This window comes from Microcebus murinus, chromosome 4 (genome assembly GCF_040939455.1).
Source record: "Microcebus murinus isolate Inina chromosome 4, M.murinus_Inina_mat1.0, whole genome shotgun sequence".
Lineage (NCBI taxonomy): Eukaryota > Metazoa > Chordata > Mammalia > Primates > Cheirogaleidae > Microcebus > Microcebus murinus.
This window is the reverse complement of record NC_134107.1, coordinates 48,955,938-48,978,802: the sequence shown is the minus strand read 5'-3', so window position 1 is coordinate 48,978,802 and position 22,865 is coordinate 48,955,938. Positions and strand designations below refer to the sequence as shown.

Here is a 22,865-nt window from a genome sequence, read left to right as displayed (position 1 = left end):
CATCTTCTAGAGCCAAACATTTCTGACTCTCTAACACTAAAGTCTCTCAGAGTTTCTCTAAGCCCAGGCAGTATGGTTACAAATATTTTCAGTTTGCTTGTTGGTTTTAGGGTGATAATGCTTTGTAATCAGAAGCCCTGGATAGATGAGAAACCACACACATGGCATCAAAAGGTTTCTCAACAAAATCTGTGTGGCTCAAACTGGGGAAACAGGTGTATAAATTTTTTTGTTTGTTTGGTTGGAAAACACGTCACCACACAAGCAACTTATGAAAGAACCCTGAGCATTGTTTTTCATAAACTTGGGGAAATTCTGCAATAATTTTTTTTCTCAAAATAATATTTTCATTCCAACTTATTTAAAAAAATGTGTTGAAGTTCTTAAGCTTCAGAGAATCCACTCTGTCTGCATATCTCCGGTCTGTGCATTCAGTCCACATGCTGGGCGTGGAGGGGCTGGGGATGCAGAAGCGATAGGGAAAAGCTCCTGCCACGCAGGAGCTCAGCGACCAGTGAAGATGTGGGTCCTGGAAACAAATGATGACAGACGTGGTGGGGTTTCTAACTTGGGGGAGTTGGCTGGCTCACCCTTGAGGAACTCACTGGCAAGCGAGTGACCTTTGGATACTCAGCATGACACCTTTTGCTGACTTAGGAACCTGCTTCCTCTTTGGTGAAATTTTTAGAATCAAGTTTCTAGATAGAATTAAGGAGCGATAGCCAATGGTGCGCCGATGGTATACTTTATAACTGTTTGTAATTCAGTTGTAGAGAAAAGTCAATCAAAATGCATACACTGGAGATGATTTTCCCTGCATAATAGTCTTTCTCGCTTATCTTTTAGATATTTCCATTTTCACGAAATAAATGGCCATCTCCCTGGTGCCTAGCTACATGCTTGTCATGGTTTTTGGAAGCACTGTCTGTGTTAACCAGAGTACCCAGCTCTCTGTGGATCTTCTCTCAAGGGGGGAGGGGCTCTGTTCACATCAGAAGCCTCTCATTTTTTCTTTGAGGTAGGAAAATAATAAGACACAGACTTCATAAGAAAGTTTATGTGTCAGTGGTGGCTGCCTGCAGGTGACCTCGTGAGTGGAATGGAATTAGATACGCAGTTCTGGTAGATATTTGATTGCTCCCGTCGCTAGGAACTTTATGGATTTTACAGGGAGAGTTGTACTGGAAATTTACCCTCCCTGTCCTTCAGCTGGTTTGTCCCCAAGCCAGACCTGTCTGAAAATTGAAATGGAATACTTCTTCTCCTCTCAAGTTATCAGTTGTAGCTGTCGGAAATTTGTAACTGTCTGCTAAAGCCTTTTAGCATGAAAACATGCCAAAGGCAGTTGCATGTGTGAGTGTCATGTGGGAAGTTACATTATTTTGTGGATGCAGAGAGGGCCTTAAAACTAGATTATTCATAGGTGAAAGGAGGGATGGGGGAAGGAACAGAATGAAAAAGCAAAATCCTGGAAACCATGTAGCCACTGTGACTCTGCCTTTTTTCCCACCGGCATCACTTACACACTGTGGGTCAGGTGGGTGTGAGTTCAGTAGGTTCAGAAGAGCTGCCTTTCCCCCCTCCTTTGGCCTTTTCAGCTATCCCCCCAAAGCCATGCCCATACCTGGTGCTCAGCAGCCCCTGGCCAGTCTTTCTCAGCACAGCTCTTAAGAGGGCGAGGATGGATGCTGGTTGGGAGGGTGTGTGCTGCCTTGGTGCACTGACTGCACTTATTCTCCATCGCTTTTCCCCAAGGGAAACTCTGCAGGAAATGTTGGTTTCATGTTGTTCTTGGAGGGGTTGCTTTAGAATTCTCTTGGGTTTTTCTCAGAACCCCTTCACATACACCCTTACCCCCTGCCCCTGTGGGCTTCTGTCTTGGTAGCTGCCCTTCCTTTGGCTACTTGAATATATTGGGAGGAATGCCATCTTCCTTTGGTTTGTACCCTACAGTGTTTAGAGGGAAATGCAGGAGGGAGAGAATTGAGGGACACCAGTACTTTCTGGTATTCTGTGCATGTGTTTGGAAGGAATATAAAAGTAGCCGGAGCTCATCATGGTGTATCATAGCATTAAATAGGGTATTAGGCCTTTGGAGAAGCTGAGGCACAAAATGATTAATAACTTTCTCTAAAGTCAGTGGCTGTTAATGGCAGAGTTCTAGAGTCTGGACTTTTCCACGCTTCCCTATTCATAGAAAGGAGCTGGGAAGGTCTCTTTTAAAATGTATCATGACCTCATGAAGTATGAACATCAAGATTACATATGTTAAAGAAATGTAGCAGCTTCCCTCATGTGCCAAATTCTGGTAATCAAGCTGGTCCTAACCCCCCAATCATTTCTACAGAGCCAAGGAAAAAAGTCAGACTGATGTTAATCATGGGAGCCTATTACGATGATATATAGCTTGTCATAACACATTATAGTATTGCAGCAAATATATTTAACTTACTGAACATCCTCAGGGGGCTCTTAACTCCCTTTAAAATTGTCCCCCAAGCCTCTGCAGCAAGCTTGAGCTGCGGAGTTTTGTGATACTTCCACATCGCTTTGGAACAAACCAGCATTATGAGAATCCCTTTTGAAAACCATGCACCATTTCCCTAGGCTTAAAAGTATGTTTGGTTTTGTCAGCACCTGGAAACAGGAAGTTGAGATTTGAGGAGAAACCTTTGGCAGTTATGCGCTAAGCTTGTTGGAGAGTTAGGAGTGTCTGTTGCCACGGAAACCACACTGCTGCCTCGTTTATTAATGGAGGTTTGGTGAGCTTCCGGAGGTACTCTTACGCAGTCCTGCAAATTCATTCTAGAGAAATGCAGGTTGACTTTTAAGATATTTCTCTGTCGTTTCTCAAGCATTCCCTCCTGGGTCTTCATGAGCTCCAGAAAATTGCTTGTGTGCAATTTCAAAACCACTGATTTTTATCTGGCAAACATGTCTGTTATCTGGCAAGCATGTCTGAAGGCCGTTTCCTTTCTTTCATGCTTAAATAGTGTTTATGCCTGCCTGCCTTGTTCAATAAGTGAATTTTTTATTATGCTGCCTTTAAGAATTATATGGATTTAAAATGAAGAAGGGACGGAAAAATGAACTAAACAAAATACATTGAAAACCTTCTGATGCTAGTTTTAAGAGAGTTAAAAGTTTTTAAGCCTTTCCTAATTTTTAAAATTCTAAACTTTGTTTTTTTATCTAAAATGATTGAGTTTGTTTCTTCCCACTCCAGTGAGACACTTTAACAAAATGTCTCAGACAAATGTTCTTAAAATAAGTCTAATTTCACTAAACTAACTCTCCCCTGCCAGGCAGATTAACAACATTGGAAGTTGCTTCCAGGAAAAAAGAAAAAAAAAAATTTTTTTTCCAGCTAATTGTTTATCTGGGAGGATGCAAATGGTGGTTTTAAGTCCTTTAAGTCATCCATCATGCTTGGCAGCCTCCATTGTCTCATTGTTGGGATTGAGCCAAGTCAGACCCTTTCTGTTGGTCTTGGGAGGGAGGTACACAGATCTGACTCTGGCAAATCTGTGTTCTTGAGGAGTCCGAGCCCAGCTCTAAATGAAGGTAATATAGGCAGATCCATAGATCCCCTTAGATGGAAAAGATCATGGGTTTTCTTTTTCTTATGTCACATTAAACTAGGAAGTAGCTCTCTATTCCAAGCAGAAGTGACGGGACTTGTTCCTTTAGTTCTTCCAGTGTCTACGAATTACTGTTAGCTTTTAAATGCATTTTTGTGGATGTAATAAAATACTGTTTATAGTCAGCTACAAAGTAAGTAATTACAATGCGGCGAATGAAATTCAATATAGCTTTGTCATGGTTTTTTGAATTTTAATTAAACCAGTCTTAGAGTAAATTATAAATGCTGCCGCTTTTGTTGTGACAAGTGACGTTGACAAAATATTAATCTAATGGATTGTTATTCACAAAAGCTAAATGTCTTCTCAAGTCTGCAGGCTTTGGGTGGTTGTTTTGTTTTGTTTTAGTTTTCAGTTTATGCTTTAAAAAATCCACAGAAAAGAATAAAGTTTTAAAGCCACACGAAATAAGAACTTCATGTATGGAATATTCCATCGTTGATATCTTGCCAGCCACAATTGCATGCGTCTCATTTATGGCACTGAAAACTCAAATTATTTTTTTAAACCAGATGTTTCTGTGGTCACTTTTTTGGTATCATTAAAACTGGAGTTGGGATAAGTAGCCAACTATTGACTACAAAGCCTGAGTTTAAAGGAATAATCAGCCCAAATTCCTATTATATCCCTTTTATTTTAGTTCGTAAATTACCTTGTTGCTTAAAAATGATACTTTGTTGTTTGTGAATTTTTTTTAATAGCTAAATTATCCAAGTTATTTTCTTTGGAGATTCTCTTAACTTGAATTTATATAATTAGCTGTAAACAATGCATATTAATATTCTAAAAGTAATTTTTCTTTCAATTTCTCGTTTCCCCTCATGACTTAAAGCTTACCTTTGTTTTAACATTTTAACATTTTAAGTGAATGTAAATAATTTAATCACAAAGTTTTTACATTAGTCCTACAATAGTTTTTAATAAGACAAATTTTAATCCAAGGGTAAAAAGCTTCACATTTGCTTATCTTTTTTCTTTAGTCTTCAGAGCTGATCAAGAGTCCAAAGATTAGAGTAAAATCAGTTTTACCTCATAGCTTTTTCTTTCAATTGTTAGAAATTCCTGCTTGAAAAGTAGAGCTAGTTACTCTCCTTTTTGTGTATTTGTGGGGGTGATGGTAAAAATCGCATTATTCATTCAGTTTCCACGTGCTATCGTGGCCTATATTTTTTACCCAAGGATTAAATTGTTGCCGCTGTCTCCGCCACCACCATGAGATTGTGGGGGGCCAGGGTGGGGAAGGTGGGAGACAGTTGGTTATAGACATCCAAATATGACAGCACAGAAATTCCTAAAACAATATGGTAGCGGAGCATTTGCTGACTTCAGAATGTCAGATCAACCCCAATATTTTTTCAGGGATGCTAAACCTCTTGTAACTGCTAAATTGGATTTGTCGCTGAATGAAATATCAGCTGCTGTTGGACAAGGCCATAAAAGCCAGCCGGCTGGCCCTTTGTAGGCAGGGCTTACCCAACGATTGATATGTTTTAGCACTTTTGGGATTATTGTGATTAAGAGGAAACCATTCTGAATGAGAGAGAAAAGAGAGTAAGGACACACAGCCCACAGCTGGTGAGCAGCATGTGTTGGCTCCGAGGAAGTCACCATTATGGCTTTCTCCTGATTCCTGCCTTGATTGACGGGTATGAAATCTTTATATGAGGAAAGTGGTGTCCTTATTTCCTCCACTTGCAACTCTCCCTGCAGGGCAAGAGGTGTTTAGAATGTTGTGGACTTGAGAATTCTGATGCTTTCGAGCGCTCAGACACACATACACACGGTGGTAAACGCGTTAGTCTAGCAGGAGAGTTAATTGAGTTAACGTGTAAGGATTTCAGTAATAACAACAGAATGTCTTCTTTCATTACCCAGACCCAAATCTCTGTGACATGCATTAACAGTATATTCCCATGTAGAAATCTGTGTCTGAGTCTGCCTGTGTGTGTGTGATGGCTAAATGGGTACGGCACAGCCAGTGGATTTGTAAACTCAAGCACCTGGCTAAGGGCTTATTAGGTACGGGTACTGAACCATCATTTTAGAACAGGTTTGGTCTTGAGAACCACCTGTCCCCACGAGCAGTGGGCTTTTGCATGGGTCTTGCGCGGGCCAGGGCAACTTTGTCGAAGGGGCAGCTTGTTGAGTAGATTGGCATTTGAATCTTTCCCAATACTTGCAAATGCGCATGGAATTGGCTGCCTCTCTGGCCGTCCCAGGGGCCTGTGCCCCGTGCATGTTCAAGGTTTGCTCAGCATACCACACAGGAAAGAGGCCGGCTTGCCAGGTCCTGCGGAGCGTCTTTCCAAGCCTGTGAGAGGCATGAATCATCCAGCAGCCGAGCATGCTTACAGCTGGCCCTTTGCTAGCTTTGATCTGCGAATCAGGCCGCACCATGAATGCCCTTATTGTCATGTTATGTGTACACAGTGTGTGAATTATTGAAAATAGGGAGGCCTGAGCCTCATCTGGTAGAGATTACAGTGCAGGCATGCTGGGCGAAGGGCTGTAATTGAAAATCCCCAGATGCTGTTTATTTGGCCTTTGTCACATGACCTGCTGCAGGAAGATTGTCTGAACAAAATGTTGCCTGCATGGAGAGTGGAGCCCGCCCACCCCCACCCCCCAGAGCCTCCACAGGCTCAGTCTGTACACAGCTTAAACACCTGCCCAAAGGATTTTTAAAGGCTTAAAATAGATTCACTCATAGCATTTAAATAGAGGGCATCTTGCTTGTTGGTTTAAACTGCTTAAGCGGTTGTTGACTTGTGGAACCTTCTATCCACAAAAGGGTTTGCTGGATAATTTCGCTCTGAGATATCTTTACAAAGCAGCATTCAGGGCTGGAGCCACATAAGTAGTTTGGGCTCTGCCTTTCTATTAAAAAAAAAAAAAATCAAACTTGTGTGTGGTAAATGAGCTTGCAGATGAAGTCACATTGACTGTATACATGCCTTCTGACTTTAGAAAATATTATGCCTACCAAGAATACGGCCCTGAGCTAGTTCATTCAGTTGCTATTACTCAGTTCATTCATACCCATTCTGCCTATGAAAAAGTTGAGATGATTCTTAGAAAATATGTTTTTCTCAATTAAATGGCAGATGTCATCCTCTATATTGGTGGTAGATTGAGGCAGGATGCTGAATCTGAAATTGATGCAGATCAGAAGAATTAAAAGCAGGAAAGATTGCGCTAATTTTGAAGAAGGAAAGAAAGGCTTTTCAGTTTTCCAGGTTCATTCTACTAGGAAATAGAACGCTAGTCGCCTTCCTTTGTTGACATCCTGTCTCAGTTGTGCTTGCAGGTGCCTCTTCCATTTCTTGGAGCTCAAGTGGAGGAAAAATTCATCAGTATTTCTTCATTCCATGAGCATTCAACCAGACTGTGAGCTCCTTGAGGGCAGGCAGCCTGTTTTATTCCTCCCACCCCCAGCACCTGCCCGCACCGAGCTTTCTCTGTCCTTCCTGCTGCTTCCATTCTCTTCCTGCCTCTCCAGAGAAGACACTGTTACTGCCTCTTGTGTATCATGATGTCACTTCTCAAATGCTTTTTTCTTTCAGGGAGGGGTTAAAATCAGCAGTAGCACTGTCACTGAGGAGCACGTTCTTCATAACAGTGCCAGAGTTGGGAGGATGGAGAACAATGGGAGGAGGACATTGGCCCTACCCTCCCAAAGCTCCACATTTGTCCAGGAAAATGAGCAGAAACACCCACGGGCAGAATGCAGCTAGTGCTATCCCGGTGTGCACTGAGTACGGAAAGCTGGAGGGACAGACCCAGCCCACTGCCAGGAGTGGAGGAAGCCTGCCGCAGGCTTTTGGCAGCTTGGGGGCCATTGTTCAGTGGATCTGGATGGGCTGGTGGGGGCGGCACGGGAGGGTCATTTCACACAAAAGGAAGAGCACCCAACATGGCATGAGGAATACAGATTTCTAGGGACAGCGAGGAGTGTGTGTGGAGAGTGGCAGGAGAAAAGGCAAAAACCTGTGTGTCTGTGTAACATATAAGTTGTTTTTTTAGTTGTTGTTTTTTTTACAGGGGTATGTGTTTGCATGTTATCTGGGTCATTAGAAATTTAAAAGCATGAAAATGGGTTGACTCTCCTGAATCTAGAGCTCGGTCAAAAGAAGCGATTGGTTTGCTTGGTCATCATCTCAGATGGAAAGCCTGTTTCACAGGACACTGCTTTCTCCTTGGTGACTGGCCTGGACAGTGTTGCTTTGGAACTCCTGGTTTTAAAGACAGGTCGGATGTGGCTAGGGCAGGTGGGTCAGGTGTCCCAGAGTATGACAACCATAGGAGGCAACATCACTTGACCTTTGTCTCCAGCTGTTCTTCAGGGCATTTCTTCCTCTCCTTCTAATAATTTTGTCTTTTATTGCCATCATTTGACTTCTTGCCCCATTTCTCCAGTGCACTCCTTTTATATAGAAAATATTCTAGCCAGGCGTAGTGATGCACACATGTAATCCTAGCGACTTGGGAGGCTGAGCCACAAGGATCACTTGAGGCCAGGAGTTCAAGACCAGCCCAGGCAACATAGTGAGGCCTTGTCTTCACAAAAATTAGAAAGAACTAGCCAGGTATAGTAGTGTACACCTGTGGTCCCAGCTACTTGGGAGGCTGAATAGGATGATTGCTTGAGCTCAGAAGTTTGAGGCTGCAGTGAACTATAATTGTAAGACTGCACTCCAGCTTGGGTGACAGAGTAAGAACCCATCTCGGAAAAAAAAAAAGGAACAAGAAGAAAATATTCTGTGATTTATTGACTGGGGCAGGGAAGTGCCTTTGGGCCCAGATTATTTAGGCCTTGGATGCATTAAAGAGGAGTTGAGGCTTTGTTACAGGTGAGGCATAGAGAACTTTTAAGATTGTGCATACAACTCAGTCAATTTCATAGTTAGATTCTGCCCCCATCTAAGACTTTGTTCTTGTTAAACATGTAGCAGTTGCTCTAATGTTAAGGAATAATGAGATTGGAAAACAAAGCTGAATTAAAATCCCAACTCCACCACATACTAGTTTAGGGGCTTGGGCAAGTGCTTAAACTTCTTTGAAGCTCAGTTTCAGCTTTTATAAAACAGGAATTAAATGGGTGTGAAGGTTAAATATGTGAGTACATCAGCACAGTGCTTTGCATAGTACTGACACATGTAGGTATTCTCATGTTACTGTCCAGCTTTCTATAGTCTCGCCATCTCTATCCCCTCAATTTCTTCAGTTTAAGTGCATTTTACAATGTTCTTTACCATCATGCTTTCCACCTTATTGTAAAAGATTACTAAGTACCTAGTACTTAGGTTTTTCTTAAGCATGTTTTCTAAGCAGCAGGTAGTCCCATGTGCATGTCATTTTGATTTAATGCTTACATGACTCTACCTTTGTGTAGCCATTGTTATAGTAACTACAAAAGTTGACTGTTAATTCTTCTGGTGATAGTTGTGTTTTTACACTAAGAACTAAATGCTGGAAATCCAGTGAGGGACATGCTGTTCAATGCAATGCCTCTAGCCCATTCTTAGAGAGAGCTTTATAATCTGCCACAAATTATGAGAATTTTGGCCACATGTAGCCTCTGGCAAAAACCGAATTCTTGTCATTTTATTCCATGAAGAATCCATTTCAAATTAAAAGATCATTGTAGCAAGCAAGTAGCTTGCATGGTGCCCCCTTAATGCTAAGGTACTACAATAAGGTGCTCCTTTTACTTGGAAACAGTTTTTATAGCCATATCATTTTGAAAATTGAGGGTTATGCAAAGACTGGAAAAGATGTTCAATTTCAATAACACTGAAAGCAGAAGAACCATAGGTTTATACTAGAAGCCAAGTTGTATGACATCTTAGACAGAAAGCCTTTAACCCCCCTTTAAGATGTCATCTATCAGTTCAAACAATGAAGACATATAAAATCCAGTGCAGTGATGTTACATGATAGTTAAAAGACCATTTTAGAGCACCTCAAGGAGCAGAGCCTTCACATCTGTTGTCTTGGATGCATACAACAACCCTCCAGAAGAAAGACTGTTATTCCCACTTTACAGGTGAGGAAGTGGAGGTCTGGAGAAGTTAAGCAAGTTGCCCACGTGGACATAGCTGATCAATACAGTATCCACAGGAAGATCTAGGGCGGCAATCATATGGCTGAGTCAGAAAACCAAAAGTCTGCAGCGGTGCCACATATAAAGATTCTTCATTCAGGACCAGCAGTTTTTAGCACTTCAGATGTGTAGATTTCACACTTCTCTGAAGCCAAATAATTAATAAATAAACAGAGTGTTCTTAACCCAGTTTTTCATTAACAAGACTTTCCTGGGTTAATGTTGAGATTAGCTTTTTGGGGAGAATGAGATCCTTATGACTGGCTTTGGAGGTGACAGGCTGGGGTTAGGGCAGGAGGAAAGAGAAGCCTGGGTTGGTCACACTTGGGCCAAGATAAGAGACCAGAATGAAGGGCTGGAAAACTCTCAATAAAATAATTGTTACTATAAAAGGACTTATAGATTTCAGGTGTTAATGGCAGTGTTCCGTTTTCATAATCTTTTTCTAGATCATTTGTTCTGATTTTCTTTAAACAGAAGAGGTGAGTTCATTCATTCATTTATTTATTAAAAACAATTAATTATTGAGCACCTCCGTAATTAAGGTGCCAGATCAGGGGTCAGAGAACCAGAGGGATGCTTGCCATGGAGCAGTTGCTATTCTAGGAGGTGGGTGAATAGTCTCACATGTGAGTAAAGGCAGTGCAACAGACACGCAGCAGCAGCAGGGATGCATGCTCGGTGCTTGAGGAGATGGGGGAGGAAATGAGAGCTCCTAGAAGACATCAGTGGGGAAATATTCCACTTGGGGCTTACAGGGATGAATAGGAGTTTGCAGGCAAATGAGAAGAGACACAACATTTAAGGACAGATGGTTGCACAGAATGACGGAGATGTGGAAAAGCATGACAGTGGTTTGGGTAACTCTGTGCAGAAACGTGTACTAGAATAGAGGAGCCCTATACAGGAGTGGGCTGTTAGCCTTAGGTCCCAGGCTGAGGAGTTTGTGTTTTCTTACAGTGGATGGGGACCTACCGATGTAGGAAGGCAACATAATCAGATGTGGATGTGAAGGGAAAAGTGAATGACCACAAGTTGAGTGGCAGAACTATCAGAACTGAACACTCAAATAGGGGCCTGTTTAGGTCACAGTTGGGGGCAGCAAGTTCAAGTTAAATCCCATACACACATGGGATACCAAGATGCAAAAGACATGGACTGGATCTTTAAAAAACTTATAGTGCATTTGTTACATAAGGAACTCTGAACAGAGTCAGACTGTGGGCAGCGTCCTGCTGCATGAAGAAGTGAATGGGACCAGCAAAGAATGGTGACTCTCATGCTACTTTCCTAGTCAGAGTCAAGCCATCCTTCCCCTTATATAAGCTATTTGATTTTAACTCATGGTATCTTCTGTTTCACTTGGCGTAGTAATATTGTGATCTTTCCTAGTCACTGGGCTGTGTGGTGAGCTCCAGGCAGCTGGCTCCCTGGCTCACCCTTCTGCACACATTCCATGTGCAGTTCATGGTTTAAGGACATTTCAGGTGAGGTTTCATGGAGGAGACAACATCTGAGCTGGCTCTTGAAAGATTTTGGTTGATGGTTTTAAGGGGTATTGCGCTGTAAATAAAACCTTAGCGTGGCAGGATGAGTTTAGAGAACTTGAGCCAGGTGTGTGTTTTGGTGGTGATAAAATGAATCAAGGTGGTAGTGGGCGGGGGTGTGTCTTGAAAAATAGAGGCCAGATGGTGGGACCTTGAACACCAGGAGAGTTCGTTCCTTTAGACCAGGGGTCCTCAAACTTTTTAAACAGGGGGCCAGTCCACTGTCCCTCAGACCGTTGGAGAATGTGCACTGTGGGCCTGCGATGAGTCGGCTGCTAAGCAGGACAGGCAGCGGTGGCAAAAACACCCAGAGGGCCGGATAAATGTGCTGGGTGGCCTGCATGTGGCCCGCAGGCCGTAGTTTGAGGATGCCTACTTTAGACTGTAGGCAGTGGGGAGCCATGGAAGGTCTTGGAGCAGTAGAGTAGCTAACCAGAGCTCTGTTTTATGTAGCTGTGTATAGAATGGATTAGAAAGAATAACAGCTGGAGGCATAGTTAATGTATTAAGGATAATCAAACTATTCATTAGAGGATTAAAAAGGTGATTGTATGGCATATCTTTATTGCTTCCTAGAGAATGAGCCTGTAGAAAAATTTACTTCATTCATGATTTTTTTTCTTTTAGAAATAATTAAACAAAAAGAACTTCTATCCAACATAGCGCTGATGTATGTCCCTACATAGCCTTAGACATTTTTACTTGCTGATCTCTACTTGACCCCCGTAATCCAATGCAAATGTGTAGTTTGTAAGCTGTTCCCCTAAGATGAAGGAGAACACAGTGTTTTATAGAGCCATCACTCGATAATGTTATCAGCTGCCGTTGACTGATAGAAACTCCCAGGAAGGTGGGACTTGAGTTATTGCCAGACATTTTGCAGTTATGTGGGGTATAAATTCTGATTAACCACGGGTTAACACAGCCTTTCTCTGTGTATTCTTCTAAAGCTGTTTTTCATAAGCCCCTGGGTGAATGCAGACACAGGTTGTCTCTGGGAGTTGCCACCGTTCACCTCCTGAATGCCATCAGTCCTTTTTGTCAGCCTTTAGATTGGGAACATGCAGTAGTAGCCCGTGGCAACCCAGAACGGGCTGCCTGGCCCTTTCTGGTGATTTTCCACCTTGGTGCTGATTTTTGGTCAATGATTTATATTGAGGATTAACCAGGACACTGGTGTCTAAACTTCCTCATTGGCAACACTCTGGGGCTGGTTCAAATGCTCTTTTTCATGAACCTTCTCTTCTGCCTAAGCTTAGCCTTGTGACCCCTGCCCTTCTTGTTCAGTCACTGATACCAGTGGTCCCCAAACTTGTTGGCACCAGGGACCGTTTTCATGGAAGACAACTTTTCCATGGACTGGGGAGAAGGGAGGATGATTTGAGGATGATTGAAGTGCATTACATTTATTGTGCACTTTCTATTATTATTACATTGTAATATATAATGAAGTAATTATAGAATTCATCATAGGTCAGGGGCCCCTGATTTACACCATCAGTATGTACTTACTCAGGACCTGCTATATTCTCAGCACTGGGCACAGTGATGAGCAAACCCAGCCTGTGCTCTGTGCTCCCATGGAGCTTCCTGTCTGGTAGCAGTGTGGGGGAGGCAGGTGTCCATTGTGCAGCCACTTGTATAAATGGAACACAGCCGTTGTGCTTCATGCCTCCAATGGGAGGTTGGGGTCCCGTGTGAGCACGCTTTAGGGCAGCCTGGCCCCATTCTTATGGGTGAAGGTTCTTCCAAAGACGTGTAAGCTGCTCAAGGGCAGAGATGACATCTTTTTGCCCCCATAACTCTGGCACGTTGCTGTGTCCCATCAGCGCACAGTCCATATCTGATCACTCTGACCAGTGGGTGTTTGGCTAGCTTTGGTAGACCTTCCTTCCTTCCCTCGTATTGCTGGGACAAATTGCTGTGGCATCGATGTGGAAGAATGGTTAATGAATGTTAACTCCTGGCAGGTGAGTTAATACTCCCTACTGCCTCCTCTGGTGGTGTCCACAGTTACACCCCCCAGACTTCAGCAGGACAGATGGGACTAAACATCCCCCTCTGCAGACCCCTCCCTAGCCAGCAACACTTGGTTCCCACAGTATCCCTTTCACTTAATAATTTTTAGTTGTTGGCTTTCATATCCTAAGGTATTTTTTCCTTTAGATGAACCCCAGCTGATAAAAATGTGTCCAGTGGCTACAAAGTATTTCAACCCCATCTTCCAGAGTCTAGCCTGAGAACGGTCCTCTGTAAACTGCTCTCTCTCTGCTCTGCGCCACTGCTGGTGTGCGACGACAGAGCCGTGCCCCGTGGTGGTGCCACCTCGAGAAGGCATCTTTCTTTGCTTCTCCACACCAGGTCATCCTTCCCTTTTTTTTTTTTTACTTCATGATCCAGTCTCAAACTGGATGATGGGGATATAGGAGCCTCTTTCCTGCCCTGAACAGTGACTTAGTCCACAGATGTTGAGCTAATCGGGAAAGGGAGGCAGGGAAGAGATGCATGTCGTTGGTTCTCATTATCAAGGACTTTACAGCTTGGTTGCAGGCACGACAGGTGCCGAAATGTACCGGCGGAAAAGCCCAGGTGGAAAGGCTGTGGGTGTTTAGGGAAAGGGAAGGCTTCTTCCAGCGGGAAGGCTTATGCAGAACGAGGCGTTTGGAAGATGGGCATGATCGACACGTGCAGAAATGGGCAAGGACGTTACAGGCCATGAGAGCAGTTGTGCACACGGGTACGAAGTCCAGCATGTTAACAGCGAACATTCTAGTAGTCTAGGAGTGCTGTTGGGCAGAGTTAGGGGTTGGGGGAGGATGTGGAAGACCCTGACACTGCAGCCATCGCTTCGGGGTCTGTTTGACACAGCATTCGTCTAGCAGTCAGGAGAAGATGAATTGCTTTCTGATTCTCATTCTTTTAATATGGGAAAGGGGGTGGGGAAGCCTCACGTATCCGTCCTGGTGAAGGGAAGGTCAGCAGAGATTTCCTCAGAGTCCCCTCACTGAAGCCCCCTCCCCAAGCCCGGAGCTGTTCCGCCCTGCTTGGGTCTGAGTTTGTCGCAGGCCTGGCTGCAGCCCGGGAAGAGGAGCAATCCATTTGTTGCTTCTTTCTTTGTGGCTCCCTGGCTCCATTCAATTACGGAGTGGCTCTTACACTGCTAAAGTGGAGTGTCTCTGGGCTACAATTTCTAGCCACAGACCCTGCATTTGCTGTGCCTCAAACATGACCTCGAGGCCACACCCATTACACACACAGCCCACAACATCGTTAACCAGTCCTCTGTCTGGGTGAGGCAGGCAGGCACCGTGCAAACTGCGAACTCCATGCCTTTCTGCGGGACTCTCTCTCTGCATTATCCCTTTACCAGGAAATTTCATGGCAATCCAGGATGCGGAAGAGGGCGACGATGGGCTCACTTTCAACTGCGTTATGTTATTCAGGAGAAAGGAAAAATAAAATAAAAACTAGATTACAGCGCCTGGTGAGGATCACAGTTAAAAGTGGCAGGTCAGGCTGTGTTTCCCTTTGCTGCCGCCTACGGCCTGTGGGGAAAGCGAGGCGTGCAGAAGTGATGCGTTACACATTTCTAAAGGCATTTTTGTGCTACAGGGAGGCTTTTTTTTCTTTATCTCTGATATACCGGACAGGTGACGTGATAAAAGGCACAAAGGAAGATGCTCCCCAAATGACTGCAGGATTAGTTCAGGAAAGTAGCAATTAACTTTAAAGTTAACCTTGTTGAAAGTCATTTTTGTAACGCAAGACTTACTGGATCAAGCACCGCTGTGAGTGTGTGTGTGTGAGAAGAATCAGATAAACAAAGGTTAACATTCCTAATGCCCAGCATTTGGATTGTGGCTGCAAAACAGGACTGCACTGTGAAGACAGGGGACCCATGTCCAGTTATATCAGCGATGGTTAGTGGTACTCACCCCCCGCCCTTCGTTAGGAAATTCTGTACCATATTAATGTGATGCAAATCCAGGACTGTGGACTCTATGAGCCCACCCCATTTGGAAGGCAGGGCTGTAGAATAGGGCTCAGGATGCCCTATCAGGCTTCCTGACAAGACGCCAATCAATATCTACAGTATATATACAACCCCAAGCAACCAAAGAGATAATTCCAGAATTGTTTGAAACGGCATACTTCTTTTCCTAATGTGTATTTATTTTAATTCTGGGAAGACTTAGAATTAAACAGAAAATTTTAATAGGATCAAAGCCGTAACACTAATATTTTTTATTTAAAAGATGTATGTATATTTGGTATTTCAAGTAATTATGTAAAATAATTTGACTTAGGTAACATTAGCCTATATTTCCAAATTAAAATGAATAATGAAGCAATGATTTAGCCTTTCAATTTGGGGGAGAATTGAAATCCTACCAGGTTTATAAGCAATATTAGAGCATTTAAGAAAATTTATTAGGTTTCAAAGAGTTGTTTAAGGGAGGATTTTGTAAATTAAAGTAGGCAATTCTAATAGTCAAAAGAATTAAATAATTATTATTTGTCGCTTGAAAAATGGATGAAAGAAAGAACACGGACTTTTGAAAGATGATCCTGCACACTTGAAGAGCAAGGACATGAGAGTTAAGCTTTCAGTGAAATGTTGACTACAGTGTAGTGTTCAGCACACAGTACTCAGTAAGGACCTGTAGAAGTAGTAATTTTTAGAAGTACAGTCATGTTTCGCCGAATGATGGAGATACATTCTGAGAAATGCATCGTTAGGCGATTTTGTCATTATGTGAACATCATAGAATGTTACCCAAACCTAGATGGAATAGCCCACTACACACCGAGGGTGTATGGTGTGTACTGCCCTTAGCCTACAAACCTGTGTAACATGTTACTGTACTGAAAACTGTGGGCAGTTGTAACACTATGGAAGTATTCGTGTATCCAAACACAGAAAAGGTACAGTAAAAATACCCCATTATAATCTTACCGGACGACTGTCATATATGTGGCTCATTGTCGACTGAAATGTCGTTATGCTGTACTTAAAGCATGAGTTGACAGCGTTTAACTCCGAGGGATGAGCTGTGTAGAGACTGCAGGGTATGTAGTTAAATATGACTATCCTGGATGTTGATCTTATCCATTCAGCAAAATGCCGTTAAGAAATTGAAAATTAGTTCCATAGGTTGTATGTCACACTTACCAAAGCTATTCTGTCACAGAAAGTAAGCAAGTTTGAGGGCAGGAGACATTTTTGCCATCTGGACAACGTTCAGAGGAAATTGTATGTAATACAGAGCCCTAGACCTATTTCTTCTGGGCCACTCAGACAGCCCTGAACAGGGTGCACCGTGAGGCCCTGAGCTGGAGGATGCTTAGCTTGTCTGCAGACATTGTCGCTTCAGTCTGGCTTCTGGTAATTAGGCACTCCTAGCTGGGCTCTGCTGTCAGCGAGCCTTTGAGACAAATTGCAAAATCTGTACAACCATCTGAGAGATGGAGAAGTAGACCTGATGACACTACAGGGGATATTTGGTGGTTCTGAAAAGTTTGAAAAAGAATGCTTAGAGAAGCAATCCTCAAAACTGAATTTAGAGATCTTTTTCCTTTGGTAAGAGAGTTCGGTCACAGAATCGAGATCTGCGAAGATCCTGACAGTCTGGAGTTTTAGGCTGAATCTAACACGATGAAATGGAGCAGAGATAAATGGAAGGTTCTGTATTTGGGTCTGAAAATCCCAACTGTGCCCGAAAGAAGGAACAGGTGTAGGGATTTATCTCTGGATATGTCTGTAGCCTTGGTCTTGTTGTCTTAAGAGAAACAAGGATCTGGAGGTGAAAGTTACAGGAAGCCTCAAATAAGAGGGGGAGGGGGGTCTTTATTTTTTTTGGAGGCAGGGTCTCACTCTGTTCCCCAGGCTGAAGTACAGTGGCATTATTATAAATTACAGCAACTTCAAACTCCTGGGCTCAAACGATCCTCCTGCTTCAGCCTCCTGAGTAGCTGGGACTACAGGCACATACCATCATGCCCAGCTAGTTTTTTTTAGTTTTTGTAGAGATAAGGTCTCACTATGTTTCTCAGGCTGGTCTTGAACTCCTGACCTCAAGAGATCCACTTGCCTTGGCCTCCCAAAGTGCTAGGATTACAGGTGTGAGCTGCCATGCATGGCCAAGGAGGGTCTTTTTATTCTTCACTATGTTTTAAGATAAAATGGGCTGCTTTCTCAATTCTAGAAATGCTGGCTTAGGCTTACGAAGAGTTTCAGGGGTGGGAATGGATGACCCAGAGGGACTTTGTAGCCCTAAGAATTTGTGATTCCCTTGCTTTCCGTTGGTGACTGTGTCCTGCGCTGTCTCTGCACTGGCAGATGATAGAGCTATGACTGTAGGGAACAGTCTAGGCAGCAATGAGAGCATCTTTACAGTTCTCAGACAAGATTTCGATAAGGTCGGTTTGCCATTGGTCCTTGTCACTGTTGCCAGTTCCTTAACTCTGCCAGGGGAGGTCTGGGAGATGTGGTCGCTGACTTTCACCAGGGGCTGGGTTATTTCCTCATTCATTCAATCTCTGTGCCTCATTCATTCTCAGCAAGGTGCTGAGTGCTTGGGAGCCATTGGGCAACAACACAGAGTTCTTGACTTCTTGAAGTGTACAGTGTGTCTGGGAAGAAGTAAGACCATCAACACAGATTGTACAACTGACTATGGTTGTGGATATAATTGCGATTCAGCCACGTACTAAACAGGTACAGGTTGTGTTGTGCGGAGCAAAGCAACCAAACCTAGTTGAGTGGTGAGAGAAGAAGACCCTGAGGATGTGATGTTAAAGTAGGGCCTTGAAGGAGAAGTAGAATCTGGCCCGACAGTCTCTGGCTGGTGAGGCACTAGAGTGAATGTTACAGCAGCAGACTTGAGACTTGTTCCTGAACAAAAGGAGTTCTCCTTAGGATGGAACTGACGGAAAGGCAGCCAAAAGTAGTAGTGTGAAATGGAGGTTTTCCATTTACTGTTAGAGTATGCAAAAATATTTTGAATTTTTGGTGTTAGAGCAAATTGAAGTCATCGATATGACCTGCTCAGAAGGATCCATGTCTTGTATGCGTGAGTTTTTATTTTATGTGGTGTCTTAGGTACCACTTAGCTTCTGGGGATATGTTTTTCTTTTCGTTTTTCTCTTTTTTTAAATTGAGATAGGGTCTCTGTTGCCTGGTCTAGAGTGCAGTGGCGTCATCACTGTTCACTGCAACCTCAAACTCCTGGGCTCAAGTGACCCTCCTGCTTCAGCCTCCTGAGTGTCTGGGACTGTAGGGCACGCCACTATGCCTGGCTAATTCTTCTGGTTTTTGTAGAGACAGGGTCTAACCCTTCCTCTGAACTCCTGGCCTCAAGCAATCCTCCTGCCTCGGCCTCCCAAAGTGCCAGGATTACAGACGTGCGCCACCACACCTGGCTAATATTTTCTTATTATAATTCTTCGAAGTCAGGTTGTCTGAGATTTACTTCTCAGTTTCCCAGTGGGGTAGGGATGGAAGGTTGGTTGAGACAGTTTTTATACTGATGTGACTTGTGCGTAATTAATCACTGGTGCATAGTACCTTGAGAGGAGGGATATCCGCTTCTTATAACTGTAGGGCTTCCTTGGTCATAGCAGTTCATTCCTTGTGGCTATAATGATTCTGAGTGTAGTTAACCATATATCAGTAGAAACTGAATGAGAAGGAAAATGAATATGAAAAATAAAAAGCTAGTACAGAACTGGGTTTGTTTTCTCCCAGACTAATCCTTCTTTGTATTATGTTAATATTTGCTGCTCATATGAGTGACCACCCATTTAGGTACAAGCATGCAAATGACAGGACACATTTTAAAAAGATACATCTCTATCCTCAGTTGCTGGTCTAATTTCCAAATTAAATGCCCTTCGTCTTAATTTTTCCTAGTAAACATTTTTGCAAACAATTGTGCTGTTTTACTTTTCTAGCATTAATAAATTCATAGCTGCAATTAAAAAATGTTTGATTCTGAATTCTCCCCTCCCCCCCTGTTTTTTTTATATTACCCACCTTATTGTAAATTCTTCTTTCTTTCAGGTAGGAATGAATTGATAGCCAGATACATCAAACTCAGGACAGGGAAGACGCGGACCAGAAAACAGGTAAAATATACCACCTGGACATTGTGCATGTCACCGAATGGCCCAAGGAGGCATTTTGGCTGCAGTGGCTGGCTGTGCTTTGGCTCCTAGGAGCCCCCAATTTGAGTTCCCTGTAAGGACGTCAGTGTCGTAGGTGTTTTAAATTGGCTCAGTTTTCACTGTTCATCATTTCAGTGACCCTTTATTATGTGGTCTTCCAAGTTCCTTTTATACTCATATGGGAAAGTTTCACTGCTAAGGACAGCGTATGAGCTGCTCCTGTGTGTTATTTCACAATTGATATTTCTTTCCCAAGATGTGCACCTGCAAACATTGCAAAAATTGCAGGTGCGAATACACTTGTAAGTTATGAAATGTTGAGACTTCGTGCATCGTAAAATCCTGGAACGATTACATATTAGTCATCGTTTCAATGAAAAAATGATGCTAGCAGCCTTGGGTATTGGCCTGAAATATGATGTTAAATGATGTGCGTCCAGGGAACTGTTGCTTCTTAAGCGATGGCTTTTTGTCAGTAGCTGCTGTGACTGAGACGAAGTTACAACTTCAGTACCTCTGTGCAGAGTCTTATCAGAAATTCTCTGCCCTTTGTCTGGGCTCTGCCTTCCCTCATTCTTTCAGATGTAAAGCAGCCCAAATCTCTGACATGACCCAGTTCAGCACTGGAATGGATGAGAAATTAGGTAGTGTTTAACTAAAAAAAGAAAACAGAAAAAAAAAACAAAAAAAAAAACCTCATGGGTGAATTGTTAACAAAAAAAAAAAAATATTTTCTTCGTGTTGATTTGTGCTGAATGATATGGCACGGACCTTAAAAACTGCAGTCAAACCAAAAGGCAAGCCAAACTGTGGTCTCATTAAGACTGAGCAGCAGATTTCAGCTCTCTTCCCAGCGAGGAACTGTTGTCATGAGTGTTTGTAATGGGGAGAGGCTTTTCCCCAGGAATGCTGCATGCGCCCAGCCGGGGAGCCTCGCTGCTGAGTCAGCACAAAGGGAAGTGGCCTCCTGCCAGTGCGCAGAGGCCGGGCATTGTTTGTTGGGGGGATGCTCCCCCCCCTGACTGTGGCCCTCATGGAGTCAGAGAATCACATAAGAACAAAATTCGGGTGAAAACAAGCAACAGCAGGAGCCAGATGGAGGGGTGAAGAGGATGGGGGAGTTTCTGCTTCTCCTTACTTAAAAAAAAAAAATACAAAAGCAAATTGGAAAAAGAATCATTAGAACTCAGAGACAAAGTTAAAGATAAAAAGATCTTTTATTATCATAAATCCCGTTTTTAGAGTCGCTAGAAAATTTGAAATGAGGTAATCGCCACGCAGTCTGAGTCGCTGAACTGAACTTTTAAATGGAAGGTCCAAATTTCTGAAACGGCCGGATCTAAGCCCTCACCTACTGAGAGTGCTGGACCTGGGCTGTCTGCTGGTCTTCGAGCTCTGGTCACTTGCCTGGTGACCCCTTCACTGGGGGACTCTTCTAAATTTAACCAAGTCCTACTGAAAGAGATGCAAATTTGTTTACCCAGTGGAATCATTGTGTTTCAGAAGCCGAGCTTGGCTATGGATCCACACCCGGGCATCCTAGGGATGTTTTTAGGCAGCAGTTGGTGATACCTCTCCAATGTGAATTTGTTGTTCAGCAAATCCGTGTGGTTTTCAACCCAGATTTTTAACAGGATGGCTGGCTGGCTGTATTCACACATTTCGCTTTGTAATAATATGCAAATCCACTTGGCGCCCAGTCAATACCCAAAAGAGTGGAAGGATTAAAGATATTTATAAGGGCAAAAAAAAAAAAAAAACAAAAAAAAAAGCTCTGCTAACTGGGTCTTTCCATTTCTCTTTGAGATCTAATTTACATGTCAGTATTATTTTAACATTTGCTACAGAATCCAGAGCTCTTAATGAGATCAGAATACAACCGACAGCTTCGGCTTTTTGATTCTGCAGAATGTGCTAATTTATGGATAGTCTCTTCTAAATTGAGAAGGATTTTCCCTCCTGGTACTGAGAAGCTATAAATATTTTCATTTACCTCTACCCCCACCTTTTTAATTTTAGAAAGAAAACAACTCTACTCTCCCCCTCACACCCCTCCCCAAATTAGTTTCTCCCAGTGCCTGTTTCTCCCGAGTGGGGAAACTAAGACGAGCCTAAACTTTCTGCCCGAATCAGGTCACTGCAGTGATGACCCAGTATGAAAAGCTTAGAGCAGCGCTGGGGGCTTGTGTCTGGCTGGAACTGTGTACTCCTAACTGCAGAGCTTTGTTGAGATGCAAATAACCATCCCCCACCCCACCCCAAACCCTCCCAAGGAGTAGCGATTTTATATTTGATTTCCTTTTTTTGTTTTGTTTTGTTTTGTTTTGTTTCCCCTCATAAACCCGAACAATGTAGGTGTCTAGTCATATACAGGTCTTAGCAAGAAAGAAAGTTCGAGAAATTCAAGCCGCCATTAAGGTACGTCTGGCTTGCCCAGTTGTAGGGGGCTTTTCATCTCCATGGTTACAGGCTTTTCCTTTGTTTTCCTCCCTTCCCCTACCCTGCAGGTGTCTAGTCACATTCAGGTTCTTGCCAGAAGGAAATCTCGTGATTTTCATTCCAAGCTAAAGGTATGCGCTTTTCTGCTTTTTGGCTTGTGGTTGCTATGCATCTCACTTCCTGTTTTCCATGGTGACTGGTGAATGCCTGGTGCTGGGATTCTCGTAACCTAGTTTCCTTGCATGTGAGAGCTGTTTACATTTCTTTGTGTCTAATCTCTCTGTTTCTCTACTAGCCTCACATTAAACTCAATGTGTGCGTGCGTGTGCGTGCGTGTGTGTGTGTGTGTGTGTGTGTGTGCGTGCGTGCGCACGCGTGTGTGTTCCTAATAACAATGCAAATGCAGCAGAGAGCTGGTCTTTGATAACTTTTCAGCACAGAAACATGATTTTGTTTTTAACCTTCAAATGTCCACCAAACAGCCCTGGGCTAGGAGAATGTAAGAAAAAAGTCCAGAGACACAAAATTGGTTTAGAAATTACTTTAAACAAAATATTTCCAGAATGGTCATGAAATTACTTTTTAAAAATATTGAGAAATTATTAAAATATGTCTTTTTCACGTTATGTCTCTTCCACTACAAAGAATATATTCGGCTAGATTTCTTCCATGTTGTTTAATATTGTTTTTTAAGTGAATGGCTCTCGTAATAAAAGAGAAATTTGAGAAGTGGCCTTAAAAATAAAAAGATGTATCTTAGAGGTGAGAAAATTCTTGGTCATGCCCATATTTGTAATTTCATTTGTACTTTAGTTTACTTAAAAGTTTTTTACATATGCCTTGGATTTCAGTCTCTTTAAAATATATTTCATAGCAAAAATGGAGGCATTGATAATTTCTTAAATACAAATTATCCCTGCTTTCTCCCTTTCTAAAGTTTGCCATAAAACATACGTGACTTTTATTTTT

At 42.9% G+C, this 22,865-nt stretch overlaps 1 protein-coding gene across 8 annotated transcripts in view; it reads left to right on the top strand.

Annotated features, from left to right (window-relative positions):
• The window catches only part of TEAD1 (TEA domain transcription factor 1), a 261,349-nt gene that overhangs the window by 168,877 nt on the left and 69,607 nt on the right, over positions 1 to 22,865 (top strand). For 4 of the 8 annotated variants that reach the window (XM_012744245.3, XM_076002163.1, XM_012744244.3 and 1 more), the window contains 3 exons: positions 19,354 to 19,418; positions 21,813 to 21,875; positions 21,965 to 22,027. In XM_012744245.3, coding sequence (XP_012599699.1) covers positions 19,354 to 19,418; positions 21,813 to 21,875; positions 21,965 to 22,027 — 191 coding nt within the window. The remainder of the gene's footprint in view (positions 1 to 19,353; positions 19,419 to 21,812; positions 21,876 to 21,964; positions 22,028 to 22,865) is intronic. The other 4 variants (XM_076002165.1, XM_076002167.1, XM_076002164.1 and 1 more) reach the window with 2 other exon arrangements.